The following is a 20,145-nucleotide window of genomic DNA, read 5'->3' as shown; positions in this document are numbered from 1 at the left end:
ATGAGCCCCTTATAAAATAAAAAATGAAAGATTTGACTGTGATGGTTGCGACTGAAAAATGGGGAGATTTGGAAAATCCAACTCGTACATGTGACGTCACCATATCCAGCTCATTGTCCAAACTCCGACACAATAATGAACCGACGCCGCTTCGGTACTTTTTATGTCCCCACCTCAGATGCCTTTTCAATAACCACAGATAATCCACTCATCAACTAGGTTATTTGCATCCACTCCCCTGAGGTTTTGAAATTTGACATTCAGCCCCTCAATATTTTAATATTAATTTAATATAAATAGAATAATATATAACTTGTAAAGAAATGAGAGACTAATATTTTTTATTTAATCCATAATAACTAATTGACTAAGATTAGTAACTATGTATGTATGTGACTACTTATCAAAAAATAATTTCCTTGTGAGTATTTTGATAAAATAAAAAGTGAGCAAATTGAACTTAAAACATTGTGTTAATTTTCATGTAATTCCATAATTATGGAATATTACATTAACAGAATGCAATATCAAATTTAAATTATCAGGTTGGAAAAATAATATAGTTTACACATAAAAAGATAACAAAATTTAAAGGACCACTATTTTTTAAATAAATAAACTATATTTTATTAAAGATGATTATTTTTTAATTTAATATAATCTCTAGACTTCGTTTTGATAACTATGCATTTAAAAAGTACTTTGTCAAATAAAAGTACTTTTTACTTAAAAAGTTTAAATGGTAAATTCACACTAGTAACCTTTTAGTACCACATTCAAAAAGAAAATTGAAACAAGAACCCACCTCTATCTCTTTCTCCAAAGTTATTTCGGGGGATTTTTCTTATATTCAGACTAGAAATTTATACAAAATACATAATTCTGATTGGGTTTGTAACGCAAGTCCATTGAATTTTTTGTAATATCAAATATATATAGTGTAATTGTAGTAAAAGAATTATATATAGTTGATAAATAGAAAAAGAATTTCAATTTGTTTTTGAAAATTTAAAAATCTTGAAGAGAAAAAAAAAGACTAAAATAAGAATTAAGAGTAAAGAGAAATGGATGATGCAGTAAATTTTCATGGAAAAATAATAAATACAGGAAAACGTGATCCCCGTACCGTAGCATAATTGAGAAAAAAAGAAAAAGACAAGACAAGAAAACGGGAAAACGGACAAAGGCAAAGGAATCGCCGTCAGTTTGACAACAACATCTTCTGAAAACACTGGGAATTGAGACCCCAAACTGAGATTCCAATTCCATTGTCCGTTTTCTCTCTCTCTCTCTCTCTAAACAGTAGTTTTCCTCGTGACATGACACCCCACCCCCCGAAATTCACGACATTTTTTCACATACTCGAATCAATCCATTATTACTACTCCATTAAGTACCCATTATTCCTCTCAAATCTTGGCTTCTACTCTTGTGGCGTCCCGACGCTGTCAAATATATATGTATTCATACATGGATAGAAGTATGCATACGAGGATTTTGATGTCGTTCGGAATTTGAGAACTCAAGGTGAGTTTGCTTGAATTTCTTGGCAATGCAATGCTCGAAATCCATGTCTATCAGTACGTTCTGCTACATTCCTACACGACATTGATCATTGGTTCATTAGTTATCTGTCCCCCCCGAACTTGAGTAAGTGATGGGCAAAGCTCTTAATTTTCAGATGGGATTTTGATTTCTGTTCCGTACGTCTGGAATTGGGTTGTGATGTTGGTTTTCTTTTTTTGGACTAAATTATATGTACTTGTGTTGAGGTTTTGGATTGATCTGGTTGGCTTTAAGGTTTTGTTTCTGTGGGTATTACTCTGATAAATTGGTCTGAATTATGTCTACAAGTGGCAAAGAATAGAGAGGTGACGGAGTTTGCTTTTAGTTCTTGAATGGTATCGTCTTAGCAGGCTTGTTATGTGATCTATGAGAGTAAAGGTCATTGTGTTGCTAGATTGTGTGGATGTCAAAATTGTCTAATTTCTCCAGGTCACTGGCAGCAGAAATGATTGATTGAGTCTAATGGAACTATTTGCTAACTGGCTCTGTCCGATTATGGTAAATGTAATCCATTTGAATTTAGAGGAAGTGGAACTTTTGGGAAAACTTGTCATTGTTTGTGAGTTGATCCAGGTTTAAAGGGGCGGCAGAGGCTTGTATGAGAGAATGCACTCAATCTCATGGTTGTTGTTTGGAAGATGTTGCCAGTGCTCTAAATAGAAAGTCATCGAAACTTATGTAAACTAATGAACCTTTAAGGAATGCTGTAAGAATTGTTTGTTGCTGTCTCTTTCCTCGAGGATCATATTGGGTTGACTTTCATGGTTTCATGTCCAGGTCCTTTATTGACTACCTTATCACAATTATGTTCTCTTTCATGCTTTGGTTGTAAAGCCTGCATTGACTTTATTTGATGACTAACACAAATACCGCATGCTAATCGTCAAGTTATTGGTTGGTAGGGTGCCTCTTCATTGCGTATAAATTTCCATTTACTACAGGTCGTTTATTTATTTTACGTTTCCGTGATATATTAAAGGTTGCAGATCTTGATTCTCTGCTTCCATTAATCTTCTTGTTGTTTTTGGAGCCAGGAATACTCTGATTGAGAGATTGTATATTCAACATGATGACATACGAGCAAGATCCTGATGTTGTTCGTTGGGGGCTTCAGCTTTTTGACGGTGATCCTTATTCTAATTGTGGGTATTGTGGTTCGATCGGACAACATAATACAGACTGCTATCCTGGCTATTCCTTAAAAGGCTATCAGTACGATGCAGACTGCAGTTACCCAGGAAGCCATGGCCTCAATGTAAACTGTCTTCAAGAAGAACTATCACAACTTTCAGTAGCTGAACCAATCAAGTCTTTCCAAGAAGGGGCGGAACACCTACAACCTTCATTTGTTTCTCAGGATTGGTTTCCACACTCATTGGCAAACTACAGTTATGTTATTGATGGTAGGCCAACTTTCAAACAGACAAGTTTTCTTCTCCAATTTCTCTGTGTCTTTCTTTTTGTGGATTCTAAAAAATTTCCTTACAACTTGTAGGAAATGATAGTCTCCATGAAGAAGAAACCGAGTTGGGACTTTCGGCTTCATGTTCTAGCCCAGGAGATGAGTCGTATTCTGGGGAGGACTGGTCATATTCGCTAGAACTGATGGATGAGCATGCTTTGGATGGGGAAGTGGGCAAAAGGTTGAACCAGATGGTTCCTATCCCTGTAAGTGTAGCTCCATTAAGTATTTGTTCATGTAGCATAAGTATGATGCAAGGATGCGGATTCAATGAGGCGAAGATAACCTAAATTGATACAGGATATGATAATTCTTAACAGTTTTACAGTACTTCCAATATATACATACATATATTATATATATGTATATACATGCATGTATGTGTATATTTTGTATAGATTTATAAAGAGAAGACATTCATGGCTTTGATGAAGTCTAACATCAACTAATGTGAAATGTGGACAACAGTGTTGAGTGGAAAGGTTCAGTTATGGAAAATAGATGTTCTATTTGTATTTACTTATTTTAGAACATTTTGATTATTTTATTCCCTCTGTTGCAACTCCTAAACTTTGAAAACATGATAAAACCCAAGTAGTGTTTGACACTTGTCAGATATAATATGAGCCATGTCCTATGCCTGTATGCCGTGCTGGTGCCCCTAGCCATATCGGAAACTTTCCTTTCTGCTTTAGTTTTTGGACACACCCAAATGTCTTTGCATACATCTCAGTGCCGTGTCCATGTTTAACACTCCGAGTGTCGTGCATGATAGAGTAGAAACACAAGGGGAACAATATGATATCCCGATTCTCCCCACAACTTTTCCTTTATTATCTTTAAGCCCCTCTAGGTGTTCTGGTTCCAAATTTATGCTTGGCTCCATGGGTTGTTTGTATATGGGATTAGAAATGATTCCGGTTCAGCTGTAAAACGAAGTATATAACACATGTGTTTTTTATATCTGTCATTTATTATTTCATAGACAGCAAAGAATCTACTTTTTTCAGTCAGGTCCACTTGAGTTGTAGTTGGATACATTTAAACATACTCCACTTGCTCGATTGCAAAAAATAAGAGAGAAATTGATGTTTCTGTTCAACCGGTGCCTCATTTATGCAGCATATTCCAAAAATTAATGGTGAAATACCCTCAGTAGATGAAGCAACTTTAGACCATCAAAGGCTTCTGGACAGGTATTAAAGACTTGTCCCAATTTGCATACTTTCTCTACTATACTTTGTTAAGTAAAGAACTTTACATGATGTTCAAACATAGAAGACTGTTGAACAATTTGCCCAATTTGGACACATACTTCACACCACCAAATAGGGAAGCATAGTGAATGTTCTCAAATTATATCCTTGTTTTCTAAACATAGAGAGAGAACAATAGAGACAAGTGTGTGTTTTTGGTGTAAGATAAATGAAGGTAAGGTAGACACACTTAACTATGTGTTTTGTAACGATATAGACGAGCATTTGAGATGGTATTTGCCGTTTTTCAGATAGCGAAAAATTGAAAAACTAACAGAACCGTAGTTTTTAGGCAGGTGATGGCTTTTCAGATGCTAATCTTTATCCGAGTTTTCTGAAAACGAAAGAGGGGGCCTAGTTAAAAACAACACATAATTTATCAAACTATTGACATATTGCACCTCACATAAACTTCAGATATTCCTTTTAGTTTTGGTGGGAGATAGGGAAGATCGCTCTTGACCAAGGAATGACTTTCCTTGAGAGCATCCTTGGGGCTGATGATGTCTTTGCAGCATCTAGTTTATTAACTGGGTGATTGCATCAGAATCAAGAATAATATACTTTCTCATATTACTTAAGTGCAATTCTAATCATACATTGTGCATAAATCTTATGCTGTCTATCGCAAATGTCACTCAGGTAATGTTATCTTCTGTAGATTACAGGTGTACGAGCTGGTAGAATTCAAGGTTCAAGGCGATGGTAACTGCCAGGTCAGTCCTTTCTATTTAGATTGAAGAGCTTGGGCATCAATATTCAAATTTCAAATAACAATCGGCCACTAGACATGAATAACTAGGATTTAGTTTTTCCAGTTTCGAGCTCTTTCGGACCAATTTTATCGCACTCCTGAGCACCACAAATTTGTCCGACAACAAGTTGTAAATCAGGTTAATACTTTTCTTGCATGTATGTCTCCCTGCTCTTCTGAAACTGTTATATAGCTTGATGTTGTCTGAAATAATCTCTCTTCTGCCGCAACAATTTGAATTTCCAGCTTAGGTCTTGCCCAGAGATATACGAGGGATATGTACCCATGGCTTATGAACACTATCTGTCAAAGATGTCCAAGTATGTCTCTGCACTATCATTATTTTGATGTTTCATTTCTGTCCCTATTTGACTGACTTCTTACATTATGGGATGGACAATTCTAGGAGTGGAGAGTGGGGAGATCATGTCACTTTGCAAGCGGCTGCTGATTCCGTACGTTGTTCTTGCATCTTCTGACTTATTATTATCAAAGGGTCTTCCTTCTTAACTGAATTATTGCTGTGTGGTTATTTCAACCCAGCAATTAATGCTGACTGATGCTCGATGTTGACTTTCTGCAGTATGGTATAAAAATATTTGTGATAACGTCATTTAAGGATACTTGTTACATTGAGATTCTACCGAGTGTTCAAAAGTCCGAACGAGGTACATTCTTGCTCTATCCTCAGTATGTCGTATTTGTTTAGCAGATCTGCAATATGCCATTGCTTATTTCTTTCCATTTTTCTCAGCCAACAATTGTTTGGATACCATAATGACTTTTACATCTTGTCTTTTTTCATTGCTCAATGCAAAAACTTCTCACAATAGTTGTCTGTGTGACTTACATGGGAAATTATATTATTCTGCTCTGACAATTCCCGCCTACCTGTTTGTTCTGCAGTTATTTTCTTGAGCTTCTGGGCAGAGGTTCATTACAACTCAATATATCCGGAAGGAGGTATTATCAACTTCCTAGTCCCTGAATAATATGTTCCGTTCAAACACAATTTGGATTACTTTCTTTCTCCTGAAGCCAAAGTCAGAATTAAGATTTTTCCAAGACAAACACATGTTAGATGCAAAAAGATGCCATATAATTGGAGATTGAGCATATTTTCTTATGTTATCTTCAAGACTTAGTATTTTTGCGTACTAATCAAACAACTTCTTATGCAAAGACGAATCTGAAGTTTCCATACTTATTTATCTCAGACATGGAACTAAAACAGTGCATCTGTACTTTGTATTACATTATTTTCCAGATTGTCCCACATTTCGGACAAAGAAGAAGAAGAGGTGGCAGGCTGCCCAACACGAGCATGTCGAATTACCAGATGATTACAGTTGATGAAAATGGTAATCAGGCACCTCATTCTCATTGGACTCTGCTAACTATTTTAATTGTTGCCTATTTCTGAATCTGTTCATGGACAGGCCACAAACATGGATGCCATCAGACAACATGCATCTCTGATACCAATCATTTGCTCCTGCCGATGCAACTATATCTGATTCTTTCCGAACAAAATAAATCCTGAAACATGAAATTTTAATTTCTTGTGCTTATTCAACCCTGCAATATTTCTGCTTTGTATGTTTATTTGGAACTATTGTCTGGATCCGTGAAACTGACTCTTACATTGCCTGGATCCATGAAAAGCTCTGTAGTGTTTTCTTGCGATTGTCTTAACGGCCGTCTAGGATAACTTGGTGCTGGAACTGGCTTAGTGTTTGCACTGACAGAGATGGAAAATTCCTCTTAACAGATCAGACAGATATGAGGAGGACGTTAATAGCTCAATATAATTCCGACAGAGAATGAGATTGTCCCTTCCCCTTTTTAAGTACCACTGGTTGGCTTTATCATGTAAGAGAGAGATGGCAATGGATTTGAAGTCGATTACTTCTCCACTGTATGAATTCTTATTGATTCGGTATTCTGCCTTCTATTGTTGGAGGCCTGCAACAACCAATGTCGTTTTTATCGTTCCAAATCTGTCTCTTTATTTTGATCGACGCCTACGGTTTCCTTTTTTATTTGGCTAACGTTTACTTTTGAGGGCTATCATCCAATGCTATGACGGATTTAATAATAATAAATTATTTGAATTTGATTGTATAATGCTATTTCACAAGAAGTTTTAAGTTTGAATTATATTTTGTGATGTATGGATCTGTCCAAATATAGTTTAAGAATGTTAACAAATTTGTATCAAATACGATGATATTTTGTAACAGTTGATGTTTGTATGTTTTTATAAGATTGGGAAAATAAATAAAAACAATCTCGAAATTGAAATTAAGAGAAAAGGAAGTATGTATTACTGTTACAATTTATTATTATTATTAATTTTTCCAAAAGAAGAAGCTCATTATTTTATTTATTTTATCTCTTTGTTAAAAATAAAATAGGCGCACACAAATGGGTTCAGGACAAAAATCTCCAAGCCAAAGCAATGCCCGAGTGCCGAGTGGGCAGAGCAGCAAAATCTCAACGGTTCTCGAACCAAAGAAGAATCTTCTGGAAGACCCTCACTCACTATAAGCCCTAGTCTCTACTTCTTTGGCCTTAGCACATTTTTTCCTCCTGCTTCTTGCCTTATCCACATCCTCCGCAAAAACCCACCAATACCCATCTTCCAGTCTCCCGCAAGATGGCTTCAGCTAGTGCTATCTCCACTGCCTCCATCCTCCCTTCACCTTCTAAACAAGTACTACCTCTACTCTCTCTGTTTTTAGCATTTTCTTGATTTTATTTTTCCTTGTTTTTTGCTGTTCTTGTTTGTTTATGTAATTTAAATTTGCGGGTTTTTGTTTTAGGGAGGATTAAAGAATAGGAGAGTGAGCCAATTGCAGCAGGGGCAGAAGTTTGGTCGGAAGCAAGCCAAGAATCGGTTTGTGGTGAGGGCCAATGCTAAGGAAATTGCATTTGACCAGAAGTCCAGGGCTGCAATGCAGTCCGGTATTGATAAGCTTGCTGATGCTGTCGGTCTTACTCTTGGTCCCAGGGGTAAAATTCTTGGATAACTGCTCAATATGTGTATCTGCTTGTTAGTTTTGTTGAGATTTTAGCTAAATTTGCCTGAATTGTTTGATGAGGAATGCTAGTACCTGTTTATTTATCTCTCAGACAGTGCATAGGACGTCTTTGGTAATTATATCATTGATTAAATCGTATTAATATCCATAATTATCTTGATAGTTTTAGCGCTGAAGGCAGAACTCAGTGTCCAAAGTACTAGATGTTTTGCTGGTGTTTCCAGGAGATGGTGGTTATTAGTCCTTTCTGTTGCAGTTGTTTATTGTTGTGGGAGCTTAAATCTTTGTAGAGATATCACTCCTGTTGTAACCTTGTTTTGCGGATTCAGTGGCATTTTACGTACTTTTTCATGTTGCTAGAAAAAGTTAAAACCTAATTTAGGTGATACGAACTAGGTTGAAAGTTAACCTTGTCGATTTAGTGTGGTAGGCTTTATTCCAGCCAATCATTCACCTTCTTGGTACTAACTGGTTTTGTTCTAGCTCTTTCTCGTTGGTTAGTGCAAAATGAACTTCTGTCATTAGTATGGCTTGAATTATATGAATGTGCAACACATTTATGGCCCTTGATTATGAATACGGAAACACATTTATAGTCGTCGTTTAACCTTGTAAATGTGATGTAGGGCCTTTTGCTTAGAGGATGTATACATTATTTGGTGAACACTGCTTCATATTTCTGATGGATATGACCACTTTAGAACATGTCCATGTTTATTGGATTCGTGTAGATTCTTCATGCACTTATTGTAGTTGTGTGTACAATTGTGCAGGAAGGAATGTTGTCTTGGATGAATTTGGGTCCCCGAAGGTGGTAAATGATGGGGTAACGATTGCACGAGCCATAGAGTTGCCTAACGCTATGGAAAATGCTGGTGCTGCTTTGATTAGGGAGGTTGGTTCTTAACCCACCTTTTCTATTACTTGAGATGTGACTAACTGTTACTTTTTTGTGTGTTAACTACCACATCATTGTTTGTCTTGTTCTACTAAACTTTGAATTGTGTGTGAAGGTTGCTAGCAAGACAAACGATTCTGCAGGTGATGGGACTACTACGGCATCTGTTCTTGCCCGTGAAATCATCAAACTTGGCCTTCTGAGCGTTACCTCTGGTGCCAATCCAGTTTCATTGAAGAAGGGCATTGATAAAACTGTGCAGGGTTTGATTAATGAGCTTGAGAACAAAGCCAGGCCCATTAAGGGTCGAGAAGATATCAAAGGTATGTGAACATTTAGTGCCAGTTCTAACGTTTTAGCCTCTCGTGTTTCATGAACGTTAATTGGCAGGCACAATTAGCTAGTAGTAATATGTTACAGTGACAATCTAAAATGCAGCTATTGCATCGATCTCTGCGGGAAATGATGAGAGTATTGGTACAATGATTGCTGATGCCATAGACAAGGTTGGACCAGATGGTGTCTTATCCATTGAGTCATCATCTTCCTTTGAGACCACTGTCGATGTAGAAGAAGGAATGGAGGTCTGTAACACCATGAAGGCTTCTGTTCCCTTCTTGTTTTTTCTACTTATGGATGTCTTTCATATGGTTCTGAAATTCATCTGTCTCTTACCATCTAGATATAAGTTGTTTGCCTTGGCTAATGTTTGTCATCCTTGGCTTACAGATTGATAGAGGATACATATCCCCACAGTTTGTTACCAATCCTGAGAAGCTCCTTGTTGAATTCGAGAATGCTAGAGTACTGGTTACAGACCAGAAGATTTCTGCGATAAAGGACATCATTCCCTTGCTAGAGAAGACCACACAGTTACGAGCACCTTTACTTATTATTGCAGAAGATGTTACTGGGGAGGCTTTGGCTACTCTTGTTGTAAACAAGCTCCGAGGAATTTTGAATGTGGCCGCCATCAAAGCACCTGGTTTTGGAGAAAGAAGAAAAGCCCTTCTTCAAGATATTGCCATTGTGACAGGTAAAATGAGATCTTCCTGAAGACTTCCATGTGATGTTTCTGTCTGATTGTAGAGCTTGCATATTCATCATGCCATATCAGTTGAACACCTGAACAAATGATAGTGCTCAGCTAGAATGTTAGTGAAACAAAGTTGGTTTATGCTAGGTGAATGGGAGCATCATTACTCCTTTTTCTCAAGTGCCCTAGTAAATTTATCATCTCCAGGTTTTGATCAAACATATGGGTGTGAACTGGTGTGCAGAATTTTCATCTTATATACTGCCATATTTCAGGGGCGGAATATCAAGCTACTGATTTGGGCTTGCTAGTGGAGAATACTGATATAGACCAGTTGGGTTCGGCAAGAAAGATTACAATCAACAAAGAATCCACAACCATCATCGCTGATGCTGCATCAAAGGATGAGCTGCAGGCTAGGATCGCTCAACTTAAAAAGGAGTTGTCTGAGACTGATTCAGTTTATGACTCTGAGAAACTTGCTGAAAGAATCGCAAAACTCTCTGGTGGGGTTGCTGTAATCAAAGTTGGTGCTGCAACAGAAACTGAACTTGAGGACCGCAAACTTCGCATTGAGGATGCTAAGAATGCAACTTTTGCTGCCATTGAGGAAGGTATTGTGCCAGGTGGTGGTGCTGCACTAGTCCATCTCTCAACTCATGTTCCTGCCATCAAGGACAAGCTCGAAGACGCAGATGAGCGACTAGGTGCTGATATTATCCAAAAGGTAAATGGTGTTCTTCTATCATGATATGGGACAATTAGCTAATAAGCCTAATAGCTTGCGTTCTTGATACATCAACACACACACATACACACACACTCCACGCTAACTAGCGATACATGCTACATACATACATATGTGTCCTACATATCCGTTACATGCTGTTAGTTTGTTATTTAATTTGAATGCTTTTGATGACACTGTTTACTTGATATATATCCAAGGATCTTGTGTTCCAGCATTGGTTGAAAATTTATGTAGGCTTGGCCTCCTACTGCAGTGTATATGTGAGTGTTTGTATGTTTCTTGTAGGCCAGTGATGAGCTTTGGAGGTATTAGGCCTGCGAGAGGATCAATGGTTTTGAGATAGATTTACTTCAAATTGGCAATTTGTTACGTCCACCTTAATGGAAAATAGGAAAGAGTTTGAGACATTATTAGCTAGGCCGAACAGAGTTACTCTCTCCAGTTTCCCAATTTGTCAAGTGAATAGTATCACTTATTCTCTTTTTGATCTTTGCGTAATTTGATGCTGAACTACAATACCATGTTTGCAGGCGCTAATAGCACCCGCATCTTTGATTGCTCAAAATGCTGGGGTTGAAGGTGAGGTGGTCGTCGACAAAGTGAAGGCTGGTGAATGGGAGTTTGGTTATAATGCAATGACTGATGCATACGAGAATTTGGTAGAAGCTGGAGTTATCGACCCAGCCAAGGTGACAAGATGTGCCTTGCAAAATGCAGCTTCCGTCGCCGGTATGGTGCTCACCACCCAAGCCATTGTGGTGGAGAAACCCAAGCCAAAAACACCTGCAGCAGCAGCAGCAGCTGGAGCTCAACAAGGCAGTGACGGCTATTACTCTGTGTGATCAAACGATTATGTAGTTTTTGTGTAGGATACGTCTGAGTACCGGGTTAGGTCTACGTGAGAGATCTCGTGTTATCGATTAGAGGGATAGATCCTGCCATTGTGATGGGTTTTGAGGATTTGAGGTGAAAGTGTAAACAGTTTTGTCATTTGATGGATTCAAGTGTAACTGGTACTCGTCCAAAATTCGATCCTTGAAGCATTAGACAATAAATCTTGAGAGCCCTTCAACGTGCTTGCAGTAGATTCACTAACTTTGAAGGACTCGGATCAGGTTACTTGGGAAGACAACCTGAACACTAATTGTGAGCCGTGAGGGGACTGACTTGACAATAATCTGATAGTTTTAGACTGATATTGCAAAATTTTTCTCTGAATTTTTGGATGTTGGCGGGAGGTTAATTATTCTTTCGTTGGACGAGAGGGCAATAAACCAACACATTTGTTGGCAGGGTTAGCTGGTAATCCACTTTGACTTTGTGAGGTGTTACCAAATTATGTTACGGCAGCCATACAAAGTTGATTCCCATCAAGTACTATTAGTTATAATTAGGAGAAATAATTAATCATATAATAAATATATTATACAATAATTATAGATTGAGTATAATGATATTTATGGATTACACCGATATTTGTTGAGGTTAGTGTTACTACACGCAGACTCTCTGTGACTTGAGAAATTATATTCGGTATATCTATGATATTTGTTTTTGTTTTAATAAATAGATTAATTCATTAGTTAAAATTTATTGAATTTGTTAATATTAGCCAAAAAAATAGAATGAAAAATTCATATTTACCCCCGCCCCTACCTGAATTAACTTAATAGTGATTTATTGCAGGTCAATAATTTTTTTTCTAACCAAACTACTTTTGTAAGGATGTATATATTTCTCCTCACATTCATTAACGTGGGAACATATGTACAAGGATAATTTGGTTAGAAAAATATTTGTTTGATCTGTAATAAGTTAGTAATAATTCAATTGGAGCTAAATATGATTTTTTATTTAATTTTTTGTTAATATAGTAAGTTCGAAAAACTTCGACTAATCGAGAAATTTATTTGTTAGACGAAAATAAACATTACGGATAGTAATTATAATTTTTTAAACCAGTAGAAAAAGTCTACAATATCCTTATACCAAATTTTAAGGGAGATCAATATAATTACCCGTAATATTTATTATATAAATAGTTGAATGTAAACAAATTTCAGAATTTCTATATGAATATCCTGACTAGTTCCAAACACGTTTTTATCTATATATATATCCTGTGGCCTTTTGTGCAAATCATAATTGCTATCCAACCCCAAGGAATCATCTGCAGTCATCATGACCTGTTGCTTCATCATATCCTCAAAAACCTCGAAGACCAAACAGCGGGGAATCATGATTCCGACACCAACATAAAACACCACTAATTTAGTGAAACTCGCACAAAAAGCAATAGAAATTAAAAGCACGCTTTTAAGGCCCATAACTAACAAGATTGGTGGTGTGGCTGCAAACCTTTTAAGGAAATAAAAAACCTAACTACGTACGATCAAATTAAAAGCCTCCACCCACCATTTGATTGTCCGTCCAACGAGTAATGGATGTGGAGCACAGCTGCAATGTGGGCACAACAAATGATATCGGACATGTCCAAATAGGTTAGCCGTAACACGACTTACAATCATTCTGAAGCTATCAAGATCAAATTTCATTTGATTAGATATGTCTGAATAAATTACGTAACACGATTAACAAAGATTTTTGGTATAAAATTCCACTTGATCATTTACGTATGGATAGATCATTATACGCAGCAAGATTAACAACCAATGATTTTTTACTCTTTTGAGAAAAAAAAATTAAATTAAAATAAACACGACTAACAATGAAATTTGAGTCTATCAAGATTAAATCCCACTTGATCGGATACATCCAAATAGGTATAGACGTAACACGACCGAAACAGTAGTTTTCGTCCGTTGAGATTTCTATATTTGTACAATCAAAGATGAGGTCCAACAAAAGTGTTTGAAAATAATATAGTTTTCTAAAGCATTGAATATATAGAATTATAAATCGGGCCAAAATTCTTTCTTGGTCTCGTTAGAAAAGATTATTTTTATTTTTTGTACCACAATCGTTGCAAGTGTCGCTTTTAGTACCATAAAACACAAAAATACGCCTTTTTTGTCCCAAGTTAACAGAAAAGACCATGTGGCTCGCACGTGGCTATTAATGACTGTCAACTCTTATTGGTTCATGTGACTTTGACTGATTTTAACTTCAAAAGTCCTGTTTTATGGTATCAAAAAATTAAAAAAAAGAAGTATATTTTTTTGTACCATTAAAAGAAAAAAAAAATTGACCAACTTTTGCCACAAACTATAAGAATATTTTTTATTTTTTATAAAAAAAATATTAGAAAATTTTTATTTTAATATATATAATAAATAATTCTAAAATTATAATTATTTTTATTTCAGATAATTTCTAGGATCTATTTTACTATTTTTGAAATTAAATTATTATTTAAGTAAGAGTATATTAGTATTTGAGCATAAACTATAAAAAGTAAAATTTATTTTTTGGGTAAATGTATAGATAATTTTTTATTTAATAATAAATTAATTTTTAAATTAAATTATTTACATCCGAGATAAAATGTGGCAACTATTATTTTTTTTAAATTGAATCTTTATTATAAATTATTTGAAAATATTTTAATAAACTTTGACTTAAAAAATAAAGAAATTTTATTTTAATATAAATAATAAATTAGTTTATAACTTATAAGTATATTTATTAATTTTAGATCAATTCTAGCATATTTTAATTATTTTTTATTCTAAAAATATTTTAATAAACTTTGACAAAAAAAAATAAGAAATAAATCTTAATTTTATTTCTCTTGAATGAAAATAATTATAATTTAAAATTTAATTTACTATTTAATAAAAATTATCTAATACTTTAATTAAAAAATAATTTTTACTTTTATAGTTTGTGCTCAAATATTAATATACTCTTAGACCAAATAATAATTTAATTTTAAAAATATTAAAATAGATCCTAGAAATTATTTAAAATGAAAATAATTATAATTGTAGAACTATTTATTATATATATTTAAATAAAAAATTTCTAATATTTTTATTTTTGTAAAACAAAAAAAATCTTATAGTTTGTGGCCAAAATTAATCAAAATATTTTTTTTCTTTTAATGGTACCGAGAAAACACATTTTCTTTTTTGTACCATTAAAAAGGCCTTTGATGTCAAAATCAGTCAAAGTCATGTGAGCTAATAAGAGTTAACGTCGTTAACGGCCACGTGGGAGACACATGGCCTATATCATTAACTTGGGATCAAAATGAAGTGTTTTTGTATTTTATGGTTACAAAAGCAACACTCACTATAATTGTGATATCAAAAACAAAAACGACATTTTTCAACAAAACCAAAAAAAAAAAAAAACAAAAAATTACCCTGTAAACCGTTAGATCCATAAAAATAATAACAAATCCAATGAGTGGCATCGAATTTCCCATGCATCACCACTTTTTCTTCTCTATTTAAAATTGATCTCATTTGTACCATAAGATCTCTTGACAATGACAAAAAATGGTCCAAGATTTGCATTAAAGCATCCTCCTTTGGTCTTGGACCACACCTCTTCAAATTCAAGGACCTGCATACATAAACGTCTTTCACTTTATTGCTACTCCGGAAAAATTATTAACGTTGTTGGGTATTTTATAAGTGCCGGAAGAGGAGCATTTTTAGTATCTTTGTGAGACTTGTACCACGTGGGATCGTCTTGATCAAGATTCCTAAAACCTATACAATTTAGTCGTTCATGTTTGATAAGAATTTTCTATTACACCTTCGTGTTATACTGTATTGATATACTAATATGTAATTAATGAGTCAGCAAAATGCGATGAAAGATCTTTTACCATTAACGTTGTCAATGATCAAGGTGACATTCATATTGAAATTAATAGATCACATGCATGTCTAATTACAACTTGCCATTATGGAATCGTATGCTGAAATTAGTGTGAAAGACCTGACCTCTAGAATTAAAAACTGATACTACTATTAAAATAGTATTACACCAATATTTGTACAAAATATGACATTTGGACATGATTAATTGATATGATCAAGAGACAAAAAAATTATGATGGATAGTAATTAATCATAACTACACCGTAATTATTGGTTATTATTTTAGCATGTATGGCCAAAATATTAATTATAATTAAAAATCATAAAAAAAATACTCTGGCTATATATTACGTCAATCTATTTGACCGCGATCTATAATATTCAACACAAATTTTAAAACTGTATTTTTAAATATTACAAATGTAGGAAAAAAGTCTTTTGTAGCTCCAAAATGATATATAGTCCAATATCTGTGAACAACTTTGTACCATGTCTTACTTCAGCCATAAGTTAGTGGTCTGTGGGGTTATGATCTGATGTGATGTACGAATGAAACGGAAACTTTTTCATATATATATATAAAAGAAAAAGGGTTAGACAGGGAAATGCCTGCATCATATATATATACACATTACATTCTACGTACAATATATATTACAGGACAATTAGTATGTGTGTCTCTTGATCCTGCTATTATTAATTAATAAACTATGACTCAGTACGAGGATTATACAATGCTGGCATAATTACATGATGAACATAATTAAATAATTCGAATGAGCATTAATTTGATTAATCCTGGATTTTGATTAGTTCCATACTTCATCTTGTATTCGATGTATATTGGATTCTAAGCACGTATATTATTAGGTGACAAAAAACAGTTTTATAGAGAGAGAGCTCGACTTTTTGACGGGATCGATTACAACCTCATCAAGAGCGAAGGCAAGATTGATCAACTTGGGTGAACAAGAAATGTCCGAATCCGAGTAACTCATTGCCTGTAAATATCACATGTTCCGACTTCGATGAGGATGCAAAACTCACCACTTTATACGCACTAATCATGACTAACGTCTACAATCCTTAATTTAGTGGAGAGTACTGAACTTACTAATATGTCGGTGGAGCTGCAAGAATTAGTTGAGCAATGTCCTGACCAGTATTTTTGATTTGATCATGCTCGTTAGATTCCATCAAGTGCATCGGGTCTGCAGTATTTCCCCGATCATATATAGAAACAAATCGAAGAAATGAAATTCAAGAATATCACATGAAATTGTGATGGCAAATCGATATCCACAACAAAGCATCACTCCAAATGTTTCTTTCGAACAACAAATAACTGATTAAACTGATGATATATGCAAATTAACTATGCAATGACACTACTCATATATATATATATATATATATTAATTATGTTAACTGACTAATTTGTACGTATAATAGGGTTCTTTGCATCTCGTACAGTTTCATTTGTAGTGTTATTTCTGAACAAATGAAAAAGAAGATACTCTGATTTCATCTTAGGACAAGGATTTCCTATGTTGCTTAATGGCCTGACCTAATTAGGTTTATGTATGCTTAATAAAAAGATAGGACAAGGAAAACTCTTCCTTAAATCAAGTTTATTAATTAACCTCAATCATAATACAAGTGTTATTAAACTTCTCATATTATTTATTACTCTATCATCAAGTATAATACTCTTACTATGTAATTAGCTTAGATTTTAGTCGAACGAATTGGAGTTTTAGAATTTTGACAGTACTGAAAGAAGCCAGACAAGAACATGGATGGACTAAAAAATCACACCTTAATGAAATTTTTAACTGGAACTGGCGCAGTGAACCTTTCAGGGTGGATGGAAGACCCAGTACATGTCAATTGGCCAAGTTGGAAGATGTTGTTCTAAGATTAGGTCCACCAACACAAGAGATGGTCATTTATTGTTAAGAGGGAGGGCAAGAACACAGCCATGGCAGTCGTACGTTTCTGTCAACGTTTTCTACCATGATATAAATTAAAGAAATCTATATATTAGTTTTCAACAGAAATATTAACACAGAATAAAATTAACCACTTTGCAAGAATGTCCATAAAATAATCGAGCACCGTTTGAATCTCCTCCAGACAAGACAACCAAACATAAATAATATCAAATTTCCATGAGGTGTTTGATTACTTAATTAGATAATAATTAACCAATTTTTTCTTACCTTCTGTTCTTGACTTCTGTTCCCTTTTCTCATCAGTTTTGTCCAGAACGGGTCTTTCACACTTCCACTGCTCTCCAAGTTTAATTACGTTTCCTGAAAAGGAAAAATCAACAAGCTAGCACATGAATTTTGCAGTAAGAATCAGGCATTAATTAAGTGTTAAAGAGAATGTAAGAATAAAAGAGAATTATATATACCCCTGGAAGCTGGTAAATTAATTCTTGATATTATGTCCAAATTTCCGTGGAAATAAATCAGAAAAAAAAAATCCCTTTTCTTGTGCAGAGGATAGAATAATCGCAGATCTGTTAGTGTTTCATCTGCAGGGTGAAGTTCCGTCAGTAGTCACTCGTGTCGGTTTTCACAGTGCTGATAAGGGGGGGAAAAACCAAAAAGAGAAAAAAGGAAAATTTATTACACAGAGAGGGAGAGAGAGAGAGAGAGAGAGAGAGAGAGAGAGAGAGAGAGAGAATCGAAATGAAAGGAATTGGTAAAGTGTTGAGTTCCCAGAAAATACCAAGAAATCCGACCATTGATCATGTCGGAACCGAGGGTTTTTTGGGCTTGTTTGATCACCTGCGACCGTCCATCTGTACTGCTTCGGTAGTCGTTTATTGCCGATGCAGCATCATCAAGATTCTCACCATCTAAAGGCTCTGGTGTAGAGAGAGAGAGAGAGAGGAGGGATTCATGATATCATCACCTCGCCATAACCATATGCCTTCGTTTGTGAATCTTGATGATGCCACACCAGAAACCAACGACTTTATACATAGTTGTTTATCTATAGATCCATGCAAGAAATCCCCAAGATTTGCTAAGAAATCAATTAAAACCCAAAAACACTTTCATCGGATTTTCTTGAGAAAAAATATCCCAGAAAAGTGATGTAACTGTGTGTTGTGTGTGTGTGAAATAGAATTGAGAGTGGGGGGTGGGGTGGAGGTGTTTGAATTAAGACAAACACGAAACCACTGAAATTTATGTTCATCTAAAGAATATCAAAAACTACTAGGAAGAAAGGCCAATGTGCGTGGCTTATTACCAGTGGGTCAAAATAGTGAAGAAAATGACTTGATGATGGCGGTAGCAAACAAGAATCTAGCTCCTCGGGTCGGAACTCATTTTCAGACAACACAAGCGAAAACAAAAACCAACCCTATTCTTTTTCTTTTTTTTTTATTTTAATTTTTTTGCCCATTGCCACATTTCAATATTCCAAAAAAACAATAAAGAAAGCAGCAACCCGATACTGTTGAAACGATAATTATAAGCTTGAAAATTTATTCGGCCAGATTCCAGCATCAATTAACCTTATCTTTTGCTGGTGGATCGGCTGGTAAATTAAATCCACCATAAATAAATAAAAAATTTACATACAGAAAAGCTAGAGAGGATTAAAACAATTACTTGATATTCTGATATTGACTGCTGGAAATTAGCATCTCTGAAAGAGAAAGATATATATATATATATATATGTATATATATATGGACATGATGATGATGATCAAGAAGCAAATAATTCAGACTAATCAAAATACAAAGGAAGAACATCAAACCAGCGCAAAAATCAAAAGAAAAAGAAGAAAAGCAACATGAACACACACTAAGATCTGAAAGGCTTTCAGCCATTTACTCTATCTATGTGTGAGTGTGGGGAAGAAAGAAAAGGGGTAAGGTAGGTGGGTGTGGGGGTTTTGTTGGGGGGGGGGGGGGGGGGGATAGAGAAGAAAGAGGGTTAGGGAACTCACACTGTGGGGAAGGTGATTCTTGGATATATATACACACACATACAAAGGCATGTATATATATACATATATAGATTATTTCATGTATGTATATCTGGTGGTTTTAAGGATATATATAGTTGAGGCATCTAATGTACTTTAGTACATTAAAAATTAAAGTTTATATTGCAGTGATGCTGATTATGTGTAAAAAGCAGTTATCTTTTTTCAAAACCCTAAACACTCACACACACACTCTCTCTCTCTCACCCTGGTACATGCCATGGATTCGTTATCCATGGCTAGAGGGTGTCCATGGACCAAGCAAAAATTATCATTTCATTTCAACCACACAATACACAACATCAACAATATCTGGGGGATTAAAATGATAAAGGGGGACTATATATACACATATATATAAGTTTATAAGTTTGTTTACTCAATTAGTCATTAATATTTATGCCTTTAATTTTTTATTAGTTGTTAAAAAATTCTTAAGTGTTTTATTGGCATAGTCCCTTCTTTTTAAATGACGAGGAAAATCATAAATACATTAATATTATACCGACTAGTAAATAGAACAACAATTCCATAAACTAATTACATATAAGAAACATTAGCTATGAATAAT

At 34.8% G+C, this 20,145-nt stretch overlaps 2 protein-coding genes and 1 long non-coding RNA gene across 8 annotated transcripts; 2 read left to right on the top strand and 1 right to left on the bottom strand.

Annotated features, from left to right (window-relative positions):
- The first annotated feature begins 1,224 nt into the window (after positions 1-1,224).
- On the top strand, positions 1,225-7,037 carry LOC105170274 (OVARIAN TUMOR DOMAIN-containing deubiquitinating enzyme 12). Of its 3 annotated transcripts, none has more exons than XM_020696549.2 (12): positions 1,225-1,650; positions 2,601-2,969; positions 3,062-3,234; positions 4,151-4,224; positions 4,946-5,000; positions 5,103-5,177; positions 5,285-5,358; positions 5,445-5,493; positions 5,622-5,706; positions 5,945-6,001; positions 6,306-6,399; positions 6,478-7,037. In XM_020696549.2, exons 2-11 carry the CDS (start codon positions 2,633-2,635, stop codon positions 6,389-6,391), a joined length of 1,065 nt encoding a protein of 354 aa, XP_020552208.1. In that variant the 5' UTR covers positions 1,225-1,650; positions 2,601-2,632; the 3' UTR covers positions 6,392-6,399; positions 6,478-7,037. The 3 variants fall into 3 exon arrangements, with proteins under 3 accessions (XP_020552208.1, XP_011089258.1, XP_011089257.1); XM_011090956.3 differs by having other exon boundaries at positions 1,226-1,527; positions 6,810-7,037; XM_011090955.3 differs by having other exon boundaries at positions 1,227-1,527.
- Positions 7,038-7,583: 546 nt separating this feature from the next.
- On the top strand, positions 7,584-11,839 carry CPN60A (chaperonin-60alpha). The gene is made up of 8 exons (XM_088884681.1): positions 7,584-7,754; positions 7,864-8,053; positions 8,856-8,977; positions 9,096-9,303; positions 9,419-9,564; positions 9,710-10,016; positions 10,292-10,743; positions 11,298-11,839. Exons 1-8 carry the CDS (start codon positions 7,698-7,700, stop codon positions 11,607-11,609), a joined length of 1,794 nt encoding a protein of 597 aa, XP_088740807.1. The 5' UTR covers positions 7,584-7,697; the 3' UTR covers positions 11,610-11,839.
- A 3,734-nt stretch (positions 11,840-15,573) lies between these two features.
- Positions 15,574-19,519, bottom strand: LOC105170271 (uncharacterized). 4 transcript variants are annotated; one of them, XR_016067216.1, is made up of 6 exons: positions 18,300-19,513; positions 17,980-18,151; positions 17,783-17,875; positions 17,379-17,571; positions 16,675-16,771; positions 15,574-16,561 (listed from the first exon to the last, which is right to left on the bottom strand). It is a non-coding gene; the product is annotated as an uncharacterized LOC105170271 (long non-coding RNA). The 4 variants fall into 4 exon arrangements; XR_016067217.1 differs by having other exon boundaries at positions 17,379-17,897; positions 18,300-19,519; XR_016067215.1 differs by having other exon boundaries at positions 17,379-17,875; positions 18,300-19,514.
- Between the last annotated feature and the right edge of the window lie 626 nt (positions 19,520-20,145).

Source organism: Sesamum indicum, linkage group LG9 (assembly GCF_026168435.1).
Source record: "Sesamum indicum cultivar Baizhima isolate 11 linkage group LG9, ASM2616843v1, whole genome shotgun sequence".
NCBI classification, from domain to species: Eukaryota; Viridiplantae; Streptophyta; class Magnoliopsida; order Lamiales; family Pedaliaceae; genus Sesamum; species Sesamum indicum.
The sequence above is the reverse complement of the archived record's forward strand: the minus strand, read 5'-3'. Positions and strand labels throughout refer to the sequence as shown.